Below are 18,045 nucleotides of genomic sequence, written 5' to 3' on the forward strand. Positions count from 1 at the left end.
CAGGAAATCAAGGAATAATCTTTTATCACCTCACTACACTACTACCCCATGTCTCAAGGTCTAAAGCAACCTTCTACATATGCCAAAGCATGTATTTCAGTTTTTCCAATTTTTCTTTGCAGAGTCTTTTATTCCACACTCTTGAAAGCAAAATAGAACAGTAGAGCAGAGAATGAGAAACTATCCCAGTACTGACTAATAAAAAACATTTTCAAAACTCTAGGGATGGAAAAGAAGTGGCCTGACATTTTTTGAGCGTATATTGATGTTACATTCAATATCATGTTCAATCTTCACCTCAATGCCCTTTGGTAGCTATGATGGCCCTCCCCACTTTCACACATGAGAAAACTGAAGTTTCAAAAGATTAATGAACCACTGAAGGTCACGGAGCAAGTGAGTGCAGGTCTTACAGAGAATTCCTCTCCGGGACAGTATTAGCTTCCTGTGCTGCTATAACAAAGCACCACAAATTGGGGGTCTTACAACAGCAGTTTATTGTCTCAGTTTGGGGGTCTCAAAGTCTGAAATCGAGGTGTTGGCAGGCTCACACTCCCTCTGAAACCTACAGGGCAGAAGCCTTCCTTGTCTCTTCTAGCTGCTGGGATTTACCAACAATCCTTGCATTCTTTGGCTTGTACATACATCACTCTGAACTCTGACCCCATTGTCACATGGTCATTTTCTCCTTGAGTGCCTCTGTCTCTGTGTGTCTCCTCTTCTTACAAAGACCCCAGTTGTACTGGATTAGGACTTCATCTAACTTGGTGACACCTGCAAAGATACTATTTCCCAATAAGGCATCATTCTGCGGCACAGGGGGTTAGAATTTCAACATCTTTTGGTGAGACACAATTCAACTGGTAACAGGGACCAAGCCTACCCTCCTTCCTCAAACACATCCTGCCCACCACATCACAACCCATTAATATCATGTTTGTGTCTGGCGGGTCCCTTCTGCCTTCAGGCAAGACTAAATCTAAACTATTCCAGGCAGATGAGCTCAGGATAGCAGCTCATGTCCTGCTATCAAGGCTCTACCTTCTGCATTAGCTCTCATCAGGCATGGAGGTCATCTCGGAAGTTATTTATTCTTCTAGTTCAAGGTCTGCTCTTGAGTTAAAACACACTCAAGAGCTTTGTAAAGTTAAGAGCACTAGACAAATGTGGAGGAAATGCAATTCACCTTTCCAGAGCCCTCAGTTTAAGGGTAGATGGAATGCTCCCTGAGAAGGGGGGCAGGGGGGTGGAGGGACGTGGTACTATTTTTTTTTTTTTTTTTTTTTTACGGTACGCGGGCCTCTCACTGCTGGGGCCTCTCCCGTTGCGGAGCACAGGCTCTGGACACGCAGGCCCAGCGGCCATGGTCCACGGGCCCAGCCGCTCCGCAGCATGTGGGATCCTCCCGGACCGGGGCATGAACCCGCGTCCCCCGCATCGGCAGGCAGACTCCCAACCACTGCGCCATCAGAGAAGCCCCGTGGTACTATTTTAATACGTTCTTGGTGTAACTCTCTGCCTTTGTGGTCCATTTAGACCAGAAGCCAAAAGCAAATCACCAACCCATCCTCTCTTGACTGCAGCAGTTTTCTTTTTCCATTTCTGGCCTGGTTTCAAAACCAGCAAGGGGGCTACTGAAACCAGGAATCAAAAGACTATCAGAAGGAGAAAAACAAATATCGTATATTAACGCATATATGTGGAACCTAGAAAAATGGTACAGATGAACCTGTTTGTAGGGCAGAAACAGAGACACAGATGTAGAGAACAAATGTATGGACACCAAGGGGGGAAAGTGGCAGCGGGGGTGGGGTGGTGGTGGGATGAATTGGGAGATTGGCTTTCACATGTGTACACTGATGTGTATAAAATGAATGACTAATAAGAACCTGCTGTTTAAAAAAATATATAAAATAAAATTCAAAAAAAAAACAAAAAAAGACTATCAAGCTATCCTGTCAACTGGTAGTTTTCAGGCCAAGCACATTGGAAAAGGAAACAGGGCAAACACCCTGCCTGGGTGAGAACCAGCGTGCTCCACCTTTTTTACATGAGAAGACACACAAAGCATTTCCATCTCTCTAAGAATATTCCTCTGTGCCTCTCACATTTGCTTTCCGATATGCTGCGGAGCATAATGCCATTTGGAGGTACATCTGGCACAAGAGAACAACCTCCCAAGCTGCATTTTTGCCTCAATGTGGCAGAATTAGAAGCCTGTAAAGGTGCACAGCCTTCCATCTGCTTCCGCCTCTCCATCTCAGGGAGCTGAAGGATGGATGGCCCAAACAGACAGCTGGCACTGAGGAGCCTTCGGGGGGCCTCCCACCTGTGCTGCAATCAGATGCAAAACGTCACAGGCCCCCAGTGAGCACCCAGCTGTACCTTCCAAGGCAAGCATCCTGATGGCCCTCTGCAGCTGACGGCAGCGGGAGGCTGTGGTCCTTCCTGTGGCCTTACATGGTACCCGGGGCTGAGAACAGCTAAGACAGGCGTGAAATTCTCTATGTCTTTCGACCTTGCCAAATTCCTCTTACACTAATTTCTCCCACGCCCTCTGCATCCATCATCTCCTTCCCCCCTCAATATCTTTCTCTCATTTCCAAGTCCCCTGGACTGTGATTTATTAACAACTTTGTCTGTTTTTAAAAAATAGAGTAAAAATGATCAAAGCAGCTCAAGAGGCTTTATCCAATATGGTAGCGACTAGCCACACGTGTGACTATATAAATTTAAATTAATTAAAATTAAATAAAGTTAAAAATCCAGATCCTTGGTCATCCTAGCCACATGTCAAGGGCTCAAGGGCCACGTGTGGCTAATAGCTACCGTATTGGACAGTAGAGAGAACATGTCCATTATCACAGAGAGTTCAATGCACAGCTCTGGTCTAAAGGATATAAACTGTCTCCCCTCTTTCTCTGTCCCCAGTCCCCCTCCCAGAGGCGACCCTGCTGCTGGTCTCCTTGGTATGCTTGCGGAGATTGTTTTTCATATGTCAAAACAGTGTGTGGTTTTAACAAAAGAGGTTTGCATCCACAAAGAGAAAAGACTCTAAATACGATTTGGCTCCAGGCTTTCCTCACTTAATGAACCTCGGAGATCACAATATAAGTGTACAAAGCGTGCTTCATTCTTTTGCGTGGCTTCATAGCAATCCACTATCGCCAGGACAACCATCACCACCGCACCCTTATAACCACACTCCTCCGTGTCTCCCTGCTCCCTTGCCCCCAAACACTTCCATCCTACTCCCAGTCTCCACATTCTCAAACTTTTCTGCCTCTTCCCCTCACCTCTTGCCCTAATAAAACCTGGTTGAGACAAAGAAAGACAAATATCATGTTATCACTCATACGTGGAATCTAATTTTTAAAAATGATACAAATGAACTTATTTACAAAACAGAAACAGACTCACAGATTTCGAAAACAAACTTATGGTTACCAAAGGGGAAAGGTGGTGGCGGGGAGGTGAGGAGGGATAAATTAGGAGCTTGGGATTAACATACACACGCTACTATCTATAAAATAGAGAACCAACAAGCACCTACTGTATAGCACACGGAACTCTACTCAATATTCTGTAATAACCTATATGGGAAGAGAATCTGAAAAAGAAGGAATATATGTACATGTATGACTGAATCATGGTGCTGTACACCTGAAACTAACACAACATTGTAAATCAACTATACTCCAATGAAATTTAAAAAAAAAACACAAAAACCCTAGCTGTTCCCTAAGGAAGCTGCCTTCCCTACCTCTGCAGTTGAGACAGCGTTTCTCTCTCATCCACAGTCTCAAAGCCTGTCTTCCTTCTGGTGAATTCCAAACCACTTCTCTGGCTCTCTCCGCCAACACTCCCAGTTGCCCTCAGAGTAAACCACCCAGGACCCCTCCCCGTGGTTCTCCCCCTACCCGTTCACTGATGACAACAGCACCTGCTTTGCTGCCTTCATCCCCTCCCTGACTTCTGCAAACACCCCTGGATCCCAGACGGAGCATCCAGCCAACACCTGGCCTCACACCTGGCCCTGACTTTTTTTTTTTTTTTTTTTTTTGCGGTACGCGGGCCTCTCACTGCTATGGCCTCTCCCATTGCGGAGCACAGGCTCCGGACGTGCAGGCTCAGCAAACATGGCTCACGGGCCCAGCCGCTCCACGGCATGTGGGATCCTCCTGGACCGGGGCATGAACCCGTGTCCCCTGCATCGGCAGGCGGACTCCCAACCACTGCGCCACCAGGGAAGCCCTGGCCCTGACTTTCTGTCCTCACCCTACCTCAGCCACCCACTCCCACCCTAAATCCACACCAATAAATAAACCACCTGTGAAATCCTGGTCCTTAGCATCCCACCGTCAAGTTAGTGTCCCACACCAACAACTGCCAACCAAAGCAGGATTTCTAATCCAACGCTGACTAGTCACTAACCTTGCTGTGGTCCTCCCAACCCTCACCCAGCTGGATATCCTAGTGTATTCTTAGAATCCTTCCCTTACAAACAAATGACTCCCTTGCCCCTCCTTCTAACACAGTCACCTGTTGAAAATCGTTACCGCATGTAAGCCCAACGGTCCACCTTCCCCACATACATATTTCCTACCACAGGAAGATGATGTAAATTTGGAGCTTTTCAAAATAGATAACTAGCTGGTGGAATTACAAAATGAAGCAACTGCTATGGAGAAAAGTATGGAGATTCCTCGAAACATTAAAAATCGTCCTGGGACTTCCCTGGCCATCCAGTGATTAAGGTTCCGCGCTTCCACTGCAGGGGAGGTGGGTTCGATCCCTGGTCAGGGAACTAGATCAGGAAGGAAGGAAGGAAGGAAGGAAGGGAGGAAGGGAGGGAGGGAGGAAGGAAGGAAGCAAGGAAGGAATAGTCCTACCACATGACCCACCAATCCCACTGCTGGGTGTATTTCCAAAAGAACTGAAAGCAGGGTCATGAAGAGAGATGTGTGTACATCCATATTCAAAGCAACATTATTCACAATGGCTGACATGAAAACAACCCAAATGTCTATCAATAGATGAATGGAATCACAAAACGTGGTCTACACATATAACGGAATATTACTCAGTCTTAAAAAGGAAAGAAATTTTGACACATGCTACAACATGGATGAACCTTGAAGACACTACGCTAAGTGAAACAAGCCAGTCAGTCACAAAAGGGCAAATACTGTATGATTCCATTTATATGAGGGACCTAGGGTTGTCCAATTCATAGAGACAGAAGGTAGAGTGGTTGCTACCAAGGGCTAGAGGAGGGGTAATAGGGAGTTGTTTAATGAGTATAGAGTCTCAATCTGCAAGATGAAAAATTCCTGGAGATCTGTTCCAGTAACAGCAGAAGGTGATCGATCCCATGGAGCTTTTGTCCTTGGACAACAAAACTACAAACAGTGGTATTAATAATTACCAGAAGATAGCTGAGGCCAAGTTTTGACCATTCTTTATAGTACTTTGCTTATCTGCTTAAAGAATCAGCCATAGGGGCTTCCCTGGTGGCGCAGTGGTTGAGAGTCCGCCTGCCGATGCAGGGGACACGGGTTCGTGCCCCGGTTCAGGAAGATCCCACATGCCGCAGAGCAGCTGGGCCCGTGAGCCGTGGCCGCTGAGCCTGCACGTCCGGAGCCTGTGCTCCACAACGGGAGAGGCCACAACAGTGGGAGGCCCGCGTACCGCAAAAAAAAAAAAAAAAAAAAAAAAATCATCCATGACGCTATGAAAGAAATAGGCTTTTTGTGACCTTTTGCTGTTGTCTTTTAATTTACAAACAGTTTGGGTTAATCTAAGTGACTACATGACTTTGGAATTTTGCATGAGGTATTCTGTCATCTATTTCTTGAAATGTATTTATTGTTTAGTTGCTCTGTGGAAAATGAGGAAGCTTAGATTTATAACTGTTCAATTCTTATTGCCATCCTCTAGTCAAATATGTCTTTACATTGTTTAAAAATACTGAAGTGTTCCACCTTCTGTCTCTGTGAATTTGACGACCCACAGCAACGTGAATACACTTAACACTACTGAACTATGAACTTAAAATATTTAAGACGGTAAATAGGATATGTTTTTTAGCACAGTAAAAAAAAGTGTGAAACAAAGCAAAGCTTATTAGAGCTCTGCTGTGTGATGGTGGTGAACACATGCTCTCTCCCTCTCAGCATCAGACACTCGTCACACCCACTGTCATCAGGCAGCAAGGCTGAGGAGGGAAAATTAGAAGAGTTAACTAAGAACTAGTTGGGTATTTCCCCATTCTCTCAACTCTTATTCTCCAGCAACTAACTGAAAACCAAAGGCTCTTCTGGCTATGCCCCTCATAATTCATTCATGCTCATTAATATGCAAATATCAGTTTCTCAGCTGGCAGTGATTTCATGAATTTTTAATTTACATGAGATGAGCCAGGGATTAAAACTTTAAACTAAGCCAACGATACAGGTGATTGAGTGTTATTTTAATCCCTAGATTAAGAATCTCCAAATGAATCCATGGGTATCATCATGTTGAACAATCATCTGGGAATTATCAAAGCAAATCTGTGAGTTTCTGCCTTATGGGTATTAATAAAGATGCACATTTTTTAAGGGTACTTGTTTGGGGATCATTAAAAACAGTGAAACCAATGACATTTCTTGTCATCAACCTTAATGTTGGAAAAACTCCAGGCCACCTGGCAAATGCTCACAGAGATCCCAACACTATAGAAAAGCCACAATAATTTGTGGCTTTGTGACTAATATGTAAGAGATTCATTGTAGCATAAAGGAAATCAGATTTAAAAAGCAAATTAGAAGAGAGAAATTGAGAAACACTGAATTCAATTCCTTCTAGAATTGCAAATCAAATTCTGGGTTATTAACTCCAAAATAAGAGAAGGCAGAGGGAAGAGCTTTCTCTTCTGAGGGCAAGGCCCAATAGGAATATAATATAAGCCCCATATGTCATTTTAAATTTCTAAAAACCATATTAAAAATGTAAACAGAAGCAAGTAAAATTAATTGTAATAGTTTATTTAACCCAATACATCCAAAATATTCTTAAACAAGTAATCAATATTGTTTTAAAATTATTAATAAAATGTTTATACTCTATTTTTCTTACTATGTCTTTGGAATCTGGTGTGTATTTTACAGTTACAACACCTCTCAGGAACAGCCACATATAAATGCTAAAAGAGCCTCTAGTGGCTGCCATATTGGATAGCGCAACTATAAATCCAGAGAATATGTGTTCTTCTGATAGCACAGGGACCAGCACTTGAAAGTCGAGTATATGTCTGTACTGCACTCTCCAGATTGTTCTCACTGTATTCCTCAAATACCAGCCAGCAACAGCCTGGGTAGATGCATTCACTGCTCCTTCAGCTAGACCAGTGCTAATTCAACTTCTATCATTATAATACCGTCATTTGAAATTTTACAAAATCAGTTTACTACTATTGTTCCTTAACTTTTTCAACCAATAAGTTGAGTCAATTGTTCAAAAATTAACCTTATCCTGAAGAATATCATCTGTGATATCAGAGATTTGATACTTTAATTATATTTGTTACAAGAGCTAATGCGCATTAAAATACACAGTTAACACTTAAAAGAAGTTTTTGTGTTCTATCTAAAGCCAACAGCTAAACTAAAATTTGCTCTCATTCTCGAATCAGTTTTGGCATCATCTTTCAAGCTTTCCATCTGGCACATGCAACCTCAGATATATTACTATCTGAGTCCCCTGACACTCAACATTTGTATGTCTGATTGTGACACAGCATCCCCCATCAAGAATACCTTCTGTCTGGGCACCGCAACAAAGCACAGGGCATTTACTCATTTGTATTCAACTGTCCAAATGCTGCAGAGGTGGAGTAAAGCTGCTGCTCTAATGACCAGTGATGGCTCAGTCCCAGGGGAGCCCCCTTTATAATTAATAACAATGGCAGCTAAGGCTTACTGAACTACATGCCAAACACTGCTCTAAGTTAATACATATAACATAATATTATATTACATCGTATATGTGATGATTATCTCACTCACAGAATCGTCACAATAATCCTATGAGGAGGTACTGTTATTTCCCGTTTTTTCCAGGTAAGGAAACAAGGCATAGACCAGTTAGGATAGCTTCCCATGGTCACAGAGCTGACAAGTTGTGGAGCTGAGATTCAAAACCAACATATCTGACTTTGGAACCTGGGGATTACCAAGAGAATAAAAAAATGGAAATCGGAAAGACACATGTTTTATGGTCACAGACACAAGTACCTCAAAGACAAAATCATCACCCACAAGATGTAGAGACTGGGGCAAGCAATATCCTCTAATACAGAGAGGGAGAGAAGACAAGTAGAATAATTTAGAATGCCTTCAAGATGTCTTCTGTAAATTACAGTGGAGAACTCATCTTACTTAAAAAGAAAGGGAAAAAAAAGCATAAAAATTCAAGGGAGCAAAGATTCCAATAACACAAATTGAGAGAGGCCGGAAGGATGGGTGGATTGGTAGATGGATTTGAAACAGGACGGAAGGGGACAGGGCACAACCTTTAAAAGAATGACACAGACGCTGAGGATATGACAAAAACCTTGAGCCTTATTATACACTCACTGTATATAGCAGCATGCTAAGAGACACACTCACCAGAGCCATGATGGTTCTGAGGCTAGCCATAAAAGGTCAAAAAGTGGGCGGTGGCCCAATTAGTGTAAATCCCTGCCCCTTCTCCAAGATAGTTGGAGTAATCCTCCCACTCTTTAGTCTATGCAATTACCCAGCCCATAGAAACTAGCCACCCCATAAGTCAGGGACCACATTCTGTCTGTGGAATGTGTATCTCTCTAAATAAATACCTATCACTTTGTCTCTCACTGAATTCTTTCTGTGCCGAGACATAAAGAACTTGAACTTCAGTAAGTCCTGAGACCAGGTGTGTGATTTCAATGAAAAGACAGTGGGTTCAATTCCCAGACTGGGGTTTGACGGGGTTTGAGTCCTGGCCTGGGGGTTCAAGTCCCAATCTGAGTTACGCAGTTTCGGATTGATCCACGGATAGATGAATGGATGGACAGACAAATGAGCATACAAATATTCACTCTAGACTCAAGTGCATAGAACAGGGAGAATTATAAAGGGACATCCCATCTCTCTGACCATCCCAGAAGGGGCCTATCATATAGCTGATATCATACCAGCCAGTCTCAAAGGCAATTTGGGGAACTTATTAGTCTCATCACCGGGACCAAAGCTACAGGGTGAGCTGTGCTGACAGCCTAATTACGTGCCCCTCATTTGCGAGGGTTCTGCAGTCTGGACGAAGACAAAAATCCACTTACATGTATTCCCTATGCGCAGAGTGTACAGCGGCCGCGTTGCTGTAACGCCACAGGACGATCGCAGATGACAGGACATCGAGGATGGCATCAAACTAGGAGAAGGAGACACGGTATTAGTGGTTTCCCAGAGTTAACAGGGCACAACTGCGAAGACACAAGGTAACCGTTCTGTGACTCAGAACGTCTGAGCCAGTGACCTCAGAGCAAACAGGCTTCACATCGTTACAATGCTGGTCATTCATCATCCTCAAGGTGAATCCTGGGAATTCTGAGCCAGGGCACCCAACACGCCTGCCTGGTGCCAGGGTCACGGCTCCCCCTGGTCCCTCGCTGCTGGGGCCTGAGAACCCACACTCTGGTGTGCTGGGCTCTGCTCTCGGGGCCTCTAGCTCCCAGCCCTCTGGAGACGCGGGCAGGGTGATGGCACTGTTCTGACACGTGTGAAATTGATTTCCCCAGGGCAGGCAAGATAATTTCAGCATTTTCCTGCCCTTCCCAAGTAGAAGATTCAGGCCAAGGACTCTGTGTTTCTGGCTCTCAGTGGGACTGTTCTATTGATACCTGGGGTCCAGGGGTCCAGAGGGTGGGGTCACCCAGGGGCTCCGGGAAGTCTGCCAACACCGTGAAATTGGATGCAAAATCCAATGCTTTTGTTCAAATGAACGAGTGAATAAGAGAGAGAGAGAAATGTAAGAGAGGAGAGGAAAGAGACAGGAGTATGAGAGAGAGGGGGGTAGGGGGGCGGTGGGGTGGGGTGGAGTGTGTGAGTGCGTGTATGTGGCATTTTGGCATTTTTCTGGAGAGACAGTCCACACCTTTCAAAAGATTCTGAAAATAATCTGCAAGCCTCAAAACACTGAGGGTGTGTGTTCCTGTTCCCAACCGACTTCTCCCCACAACAAAGGGAAGAAGTAGATTTGGGAACAGGAACACACACCCTCAGGTACAGGAAGCCCTGAAGCTATGCAGGAGGGCTGTTTCAAGGAGCTTTCTCTGCATGAGTCACCGCACCGCACTTTTCATCTGGAAAATTACAAGCACTAACACTCTCTTAAAGGGATGTGGAAAGACTTCACTCAAGTTTTCAGCATCTGAGACCCATTTTCTCTAACCAACACCCATCAGGAAGCAGGCAAGGAAGCCTGGTTATCCCTCGTCTGGCTACGGACTGAGGTCCTAGGGCCAGCAGCCCCGATCTTAACTCCCAACACCTCTGCCCACACCAGCAAATGCTTCACTCCAATGTGTGCCCATTTTCAAACCTAAAACCTTGGGGAGTTGGGGGGAAGGGCTAAGACCCTATAAGACATCCTTCTCAACCAGCTGCAGAAAACATGGTGGCCCTGATCTCTTGTTGAGAATTAGACAGTGTCACTGCAGTTTACTTCTATTAAATTATAATTGTTTGTAGAAGCCACTTCCGTAAAAGGTGTGATTGTCATGCTCTCTCTCATCTGCTAACCACCCTCTTAATTAAGAGCCCACCGAGAGATTTGCAGGCTCAGGAGAAACGTGCAAAACTTCATAAAAGTACATTTCAGGTTACTTACTGCAAACCCAAAAGCAGAGGCGCTGTACCTCATAACGGAGACAGCTAAAAAGAAAGAAAATATTATTCAGAATATTTTAAGACCTCATAGATATTTTCTCTCATTTGTGAGACTATTCATATATTTGATATGGCCTTTTACACATCAATGGAAAAGTTCTAAGAGAAAGAAATTAAAAATTAACTGTACTTGTCAAATCCAAGAACTTAAAAAATTCAAGAGCGATGTGAAAAGCGTCCAGACTTCACCTGCAACACCCTCTCTTCCCAGTGTGCCCTGAAGCAGCAAAGGGCCAGCTTCAGAATGAAAATGCTCAAGCAGTTGTCTGTCAATCAGATGACAGCTGAGGCTCTGAGAATTTAACAACTGGGAATAGAGAGCTGGGAACCATATTGAACTTTGAAAGTGAAACTGTAACCATCCAAACTGTTCCCATAACAAGGTAATTAGTGGTGGTAACTACATGCACACACCATTGCTGGCATGGTTGGAGTAAAATCTCTTGCCCATCAGAGCTTAAAATCCAGTGTGGACCTCATGAAAACTGTCTAGAAAAAGAAAGAACAAATTATCTTAAACAATAGATGTCTACAAAAGTAGGTGTTAGAGTTATAATTAAAACACATTTCATCCATATTCAAAAATTAGTCGACCTTTTGGGGGGCAAGTTGATTGGGTAGCGCTTGTCTAATTCTGTGATCTGTTCTGCGCCAAAGCAATGTCCAGCTTCAAAGACAGTTCTCAATTTGACTTAATAAGGCAGGTCTCCACGCAAAAGCCATATGAAACAAGCATATGTCCACTCACTAACAGAGAATAAAACCCAACCCAGTGGGTCAGCAAGGCTTTGAAGTGGATTGTTCTGGGCACAGATGTTACAAGCACTCCCTCAAGGAGTAAGGGAGGCATGGATGCAGGGCATGGAGGTCAATACCCCTTTGGACTCCCACTCAACTCAGCACATGTCCCTTCTCTGGGAGCTGCTCTCTGTCTTATCCATATGGACCCCGGGCGGCCATATTGTGCTTTGTACCCCTGCCCGCAGCCATGAGGGAGTCATCTGACCCGGTGTGACCCAAGCATATTTCATTTTCTATGAATTAAGAATTCCTCTGTGTAGCAGAAATAGAAAGGATTTTATTGTTCTAAAGGATGTAGCTGATAAATATACTAGAACTGATTTCTCCCAATTCTGACCAAGTTCCTGGTAGAACTAATCTAGTATGTCAATGTACCTATCTTCTTTGCCTGGCAACAGTTTGATGGATTTTTTTTTTTTTTTTTTTTTTTTTGACGGTACGCGGGCCTCTCACTGTTGTGGCCTCTCCCGTTGCGGAGCACAGGCTCCGGACGCGCAGGCTCAGCGGCCATGGCTCACGGGCCCAGCCGCTCCGCGGCATGTGGGATCTTCCCGGACCGGGGCACGAACCCATGTGCCCTGCATGAGCAGGCGGACTCTCAACCACTGCGCCACCAGGGAAGCCCCTTGAGGGATTTTTTTTTTTCTTGATGGATTTTTGAACGTTATAAGCAACCAACTACTGGCTTGATTTTTATAGATAATTGCAACACAAGACTGGCAAGTGTTCTAATAAAGTTTCAAACTTAAAAAAAAAAAAAGAATTGAGACAGAGAGAGTCTAGCCGGTCAATTTATGCTGTTGGAATTGAAACACCAGAGCTAGGGTTGGCCACACTGTTTGCTATACAGAGAGACAAGCTCTTACAAGGGGTAAGCACAGCACTGGGGCAAGAGAGAACTGCTAGCTACTCGAAGTTTCCCAGCCTTTCCAGAGACTCAGCCACATTCAGGTCCTCGGGCTATGTGAGGTGAGTGCAACCCATCACATTGCTGGCCTTCTGTGTTTGTGACGTGAGCTGCTCCTGTCACCCCTGCTGTCACTCTTACTGGCACAGGGAGAAGGGCAAAGCCAGCCGTGTGCAGTGACCGACTGCAGCTTTCAAGGGCAACGTGGGTGTGATGGTGCAAAGGGGCACTGGACCTTCCCAAAGAACTCAACTCCCGGCCAGGCTGGCATGCGCAAAAAAAAAAAAAAAAAAGGCAGCAGACCCCTTGCCAGGTCTGAAGTGCCCTGTAAGACACTGATCCTGGCTCGCAGTCAGTGCTCAGTAACTGTGAATGAAGCTTAATAAAATTTCATAGAAATGAATCGAAATGAGTATCTGGCTTGTTTCCTTTACAATCTGTTTTTAGGATATGTTAGTTGTGTGCTTTTTGTGGGTGACTTCTTTACCAGTAATGGAAACCTTATTAACTCTGACTAGCATCTTGCACGGATGCTCAATATATACCTCAGATGAAGAGCTGCCCGGGCGGGATCCCCCTCTCTCCACCTGCACTGTCTGGACTGGGCAGCATGGAATGGACAACACAGCTGGAAAAGCCCTCCACTAGCCTTCACAGAAGACTCCTGCTTTCCAAGCAGTAAACCATCGCTGTAAGATGTTTTAATCAAGTTATTCGGTATACCAGGCATTTGTAGAGTGGGCTACAGATTCTACGTACTCTGAGAACTATACTGGAAAATTCTGCTTGTGCGACTTGACCCTGCCCAGTGGATGAATAACTGAGAGCACAGGTAGAATCTTCATATTGTTTTATCCCACACACACCAAGGAAAACTGGAGCAGGAGGGCTCCAGGTTCACCTAGAGTCCTGAAGACAAGGGAGGCATTCCCATGTCTCATTTACTTCTAAATTGGCTCCATCTAATTTCCTTGATGCGAAGGAAAGGAGGAAAGGCTGAATATTGCATGGGGAATCGAGGGAGCACTGAAGGGCCCTCCACTTGGGCGTAGCTCTGGCAGCTTCCCTTTGGGAGCGACTTCCCAGCTCTCTTGAAGACAGAACAGCAAACAGTCATTAGCACGAGAGCCAAATGGAAGAGGTCAGCCCAACTTCTAGGAATTTCCGAAGAGTAAATGACTTTATTTTCCTTGGCCCTAACCTGACATGACACATCCTAATTCTGGGATAAGAAGGGACTCAAAGGAAAGGGTCGGATTGGTTTAGAAAGCCGCTACTCCCACAGAAAGAGAGCCAACTGTGGGGTTTCCATGAGGGCGCTTCCAACTTCCCTCGTGCTAAGAATGAGTTCCACTTGAAGAGATCCTGGGCCAAGATGACCCACACCAAGGCAGAGATTACAGGGCAGGTGCCCCTGGAGCCCACACGTACTTGGCTGAGGGGAGCTGGGAAGTCAGCAAAGGTCCAATAAAAGTGCAGCGGTGCCTTTAAGGCACGTGCTAGATTCAACACTGGACAACAGAGAAGAAAGGGCCATTCGACCTCAGACCATTATGCTGCAAGCTGGCAAGGTCCAATCCCATTACAAGGGTGGAGGTCTCCAAGGAAGGCTGCTCTGGGTCAAGGCACAGGCCCAGCTGAAGATAATGAAACCTCTGTGGCCCTCAGCACTCAGTGTGAGACTGTTTAACACACACCACAGCTGCTCCAGGGTGGAGCACCTGAAACCCAGCAGGACCCTGTGGGGCTCCTGGGCACAAAAGCCTTTCTGTGTCCCCCATTTCTTGTTTGCAGGAAACAGGCTTCATTCAGCCTCCAGGACCTTCCCTGAGTTCCAAAGGGCAGGTTCAAACAGTTGCTAATCAGGGCAGGGAGGGGAGGCGGAGACAAGGGGGGAGCAGTCAAGAAACAATAGTGCAGCCTTCCACTATGGGGAGTTTGGGGTTGGTAGATGCAAGCTGTTACATTCAGAATGGATACACAGCAAGGTCCTACTGTCTAGCACAGGGAACTGTATCCAGTCTCCTAGGATAAACCATAATGGAAAAGAATATTAAAAAAAGAATGTCTATATATATATGTGTATAACTGAGTCACTTTGCTGTAGAGTAGAAATTAACACAACACTGTAAATCAACTCTACTTCAATAAAAAAATTTTAAAAAGAAACAATAGTGCAGCCTTGGGGCAGGGTCCTGGCTCCCCCTCAAGGGATACACAGAACAATATCTTTGAGCTGTTTTGCAGCTACTGAAACCCCCAGCAGGTGGGAGAAGTTAACTGCATGCGGCCCACAAGCACGCAGACCCCAGACCGGTTGGAACCAGAGGGTTGGTGATGCTGACTCCCAATTACCTCACCTCCAACCAATCAGAAGAACGCCCACAAGCTGATCACGCCCTCCTCTTTCAACCATTACTATAAAACTCCTCACTGCCTCCTCCAAGTGGGGACACATAGTTTTGAGGGCATTAGCCTCCTGTGGCCCAAGCTATTGTTTTCTACTTTACCCGAAACTCTGTCTCCGAGATTCAATTCGGGAGCGGTGTACAGAGGCCGAATTTCGGCTACATGCCCAACCATCAGCAGCCTACAGGTTCCTCTGGATACCACTGGTAGCAGTGGGAAAATCAGGGAAAATTTCAGGAATGTTCTGCTCGTTACATTCAGAACTTGTCTCTAACACTCATCACTGAACCACGCACTCAAGTGAGTCTCATTCCCCAGGGAGCTGAGACCTTGGCTTCCGTCCTCTCATTCCCCCACTCCGACCCCGTGTTCAGAGTGGAGGTAGGCTGTCATCTGACTAGGCTGGCCGAGCACACCCAAAAACGCACTCTTAGCAACTGGGCTCCTCTCACTTTCCCTGCTGTCTTGTGTCTTGTTTTTTATATACTAAGACACAGAGTTCTTAAGGTGTTCCCTAAGTCAAATGAAGATCTGTAGTTTGGGGCCTGCCCAGCAGCCATTCCCCATTCGGGTAGAAGGGCCCTGAGTCTCCTCTGGGAAACAGTATATCCCCTACCCTCAGACTATGGGGTTTGAGTGGGACGGCACTGTGACCCCCACTCTAGTCTATCCCTGTCCCGAGGCCAAAGTTAATGATTCAGAGATGGCACAATTCAATTTGAGCCAGTGACAACCAGTCCTGAGTTTCTGCTGAAAATATTGGGAAGAGGATGTCTTTCTAAGAGGGGACAGTAGAGCTGGCAGCAAGAAAACAGGAGCTGCCAGTAGCAATTCTGCCCTAAATGAGGGGAGGCTGCCTTAGGATGAAGCCAACATGGAGGAAAGCAGTTATTAAGACAGACACAAATCAAACCCCTGGTGACAAGGACTGAACCTCTGGAATCAGCCCTACCTGAAGTCTACCCCTATATTTTTCAAATATCAAATCATTGGTCAATAATTTCCAATACTTTTTCAGCCAGTCTGAGTTGAGTTTGTATCACTGGCAGCCAAATGAGTCTTAATAAACCTTGAGCCAGTCATCCCTTTTCCAAGAATCTCTTTTAATGCCTAAGAAATGGACAAACACCTTCTACACAAAAGCTTCACAGTAGGTTTGCATGATTTATAACAGCAGAACACTGGTTGCAGTTTAAATATCTAGCAGTAGGGTAATGATTAAAGAATGGTCCATTTAAAGAATAAGCTATACGTAGCTGTTCAAAAATGTTTACCAAGACTGCCGTTGGCTAACGTTGATATCAGCATACTAGATAGAATAATGGTATTGACAATAAACAGCTGGTGCATTTGGTGCCACCAGGACTGGGTGCCGCGGGAAAGGATGGGTCTAGGTCAGGAGGGGTTCTGCCTGGTACAGGTGCAAACTGAATGGAGAGGTCAGAAGAGGCTTCACTGAGAAGGTGAGACTTGAGCAAAGTTCTGGAGGTGAGGAAGTGAGCAGTGCAATCATCTGGAGGAAGAAACTTCCAGATAATGGGAGGAGCCAATTGCAAAGGCCCTGAGGTGGGACACCTGACATCTATGAGGCCATTCTGTCCTAGACAAAAGGCAGTAAGAGGGAAGTTACGTGAGATCATAGATTTCCTTACTGTTTGAGCAAAAAACTTAGGTAGAAAAGGGAAAGAGACAAGACTATATGTGCGATACAGTACAACTACACTTTTAAAATGCATTGAGGACTTCCCTGGTGGCGCAGTGGTTGGGAGTCCGCCTGCCGATGCAGGGGACACGGGTTCGTGCCCCGGTCTGGAAAGATCCCACTTGCCGCGGAGCAGCTGGGCCCGTGAGCCATGGCCGCTGAGCCTGCGCGTCCAGAGCCTGTGCTCCGCAATGGGAGAGGCCACGGCAGTGAGAGGCCCGCGTACTGCACAAAAAAAAAAAAAGCACTGAAAACAACTTTTTAAAAATCTCTCAAATCATAACAGTGGTTAATCTTTAGTGGGTTGGAATATTTGAGGGCTGTCTGAGTGGATTTCTTTCCTTTCTACTTTTTTGTATTTCCTACGTTTTCCACAACCATCATATATGACCATTCAAGTTAGAGAAAGAAATCCATTTTATTTGGGGGGAAAATTATCTGACTTGTAACAACGTAGTCAAAGATGTAAATCAGCACAACAGAAATCAGATTTATGACAAACATCTGAGAGCAGGCGGCATTGTGAGCTCACGAATGCTTCTGGCTAAAAGGAATGCATACTACCATACACATCTTTATTACGTCTCCATTTCTGAAATCCATCTCCCGAGGCCAAATCACCTACAGGAGCAGCTTGCAAATGCCCCAAAGAGTTCTCAGAAGCATGGTGAGGGCAGACAGGCCAGGGACACAAGCAAAATGTCACTTCCCGTCTAAGGGATCTCCAGCCTCCGCGGTTTTTGCATGTCCTACACTCCACTTTCATTGACATGTCAAGGGGGTAATAACAGCTACACTCCCAGAAGCACACAAACAACAGAAGTCCTAAGGAAATATTTATACAGGTCTGGTTGAAGACCAGAATTTCTTTAAGTCCCAGTCAGGCCAGAAATCACTTCAGCTGGAAACTCCAATTCAAACAGAAGGACAGCTGGAAAATGGAGCGGACCCAGGCAACCCATTGTTAGGGCAAAGCCACATGCAAATCCCACAGCTGAGTAAGCAGCAGGCTTGCAGAGGTGCAGACAAAGTGCCCTGGAAATGCACAGGGAGGTCCTGGAAATGCACAGGGAGGTGAGAGAGCCAGCGAAGCAACTGAGGGTCAAGGCCGAGAGCCCCTCAAGGGTGAAACAAAGAATGCCATTTCAGCTGCAGGCGAAATTTATCCAACAGCGAGGACCCATCTGTCATTCTCACCAAAGTCAGGCAGTAATTGTCTTGAGCCTTAGCACTCTTTAGCAATACCCCAGGTCCCATAACACCTCCCATTGCTA

General features: G+C 45.4%; 1 protein-coding gene across 1 annotated transcript in view; it reads right to left on the reverse strand.

Moving 5' to 3' along the window:
* Nucleotides 1-18,045, reverse strand: part of TMEM163 (transmembrane protein 163) — a 254,477-nt gene that overhangs the window by 81,417 nt on the left and 155,015 nt on the right. The window contains exons 3-4 of the mRNA XM_060107331.1: nucleotides 10,894-10,937; nucleotides 9,344-9,435 (exon numbers count right to left, since the gene is read on the reverse strand). Of these exons, the coding sequence (XP_059963314.1) occupies nucleotides 9,344-9,435; nucleotides 10,894-10,937 (136 nt within the window). The remainder of the gene's footprint in view (nucleotides 1-9,343; nucleotides 9,436-10,893; nucleotides 10,938-18,045) is intronic.

This window comes from Mesoplodon densirostris, chromosome 8 (assembly GCF_025265405.1).
Source record: "Mesoplodon densirostris isolate mMesDen1 chromosome 8, mMesDen1 primary haplotype, whole genome shotgun sequence".
NCBI classification, from domain to species: Eukaryota; Metazoa; Chordata; class Mammalia; order Artiodactyla; family Ziphiidae; genus Mesoplodon; species Mesoplodon densirostris.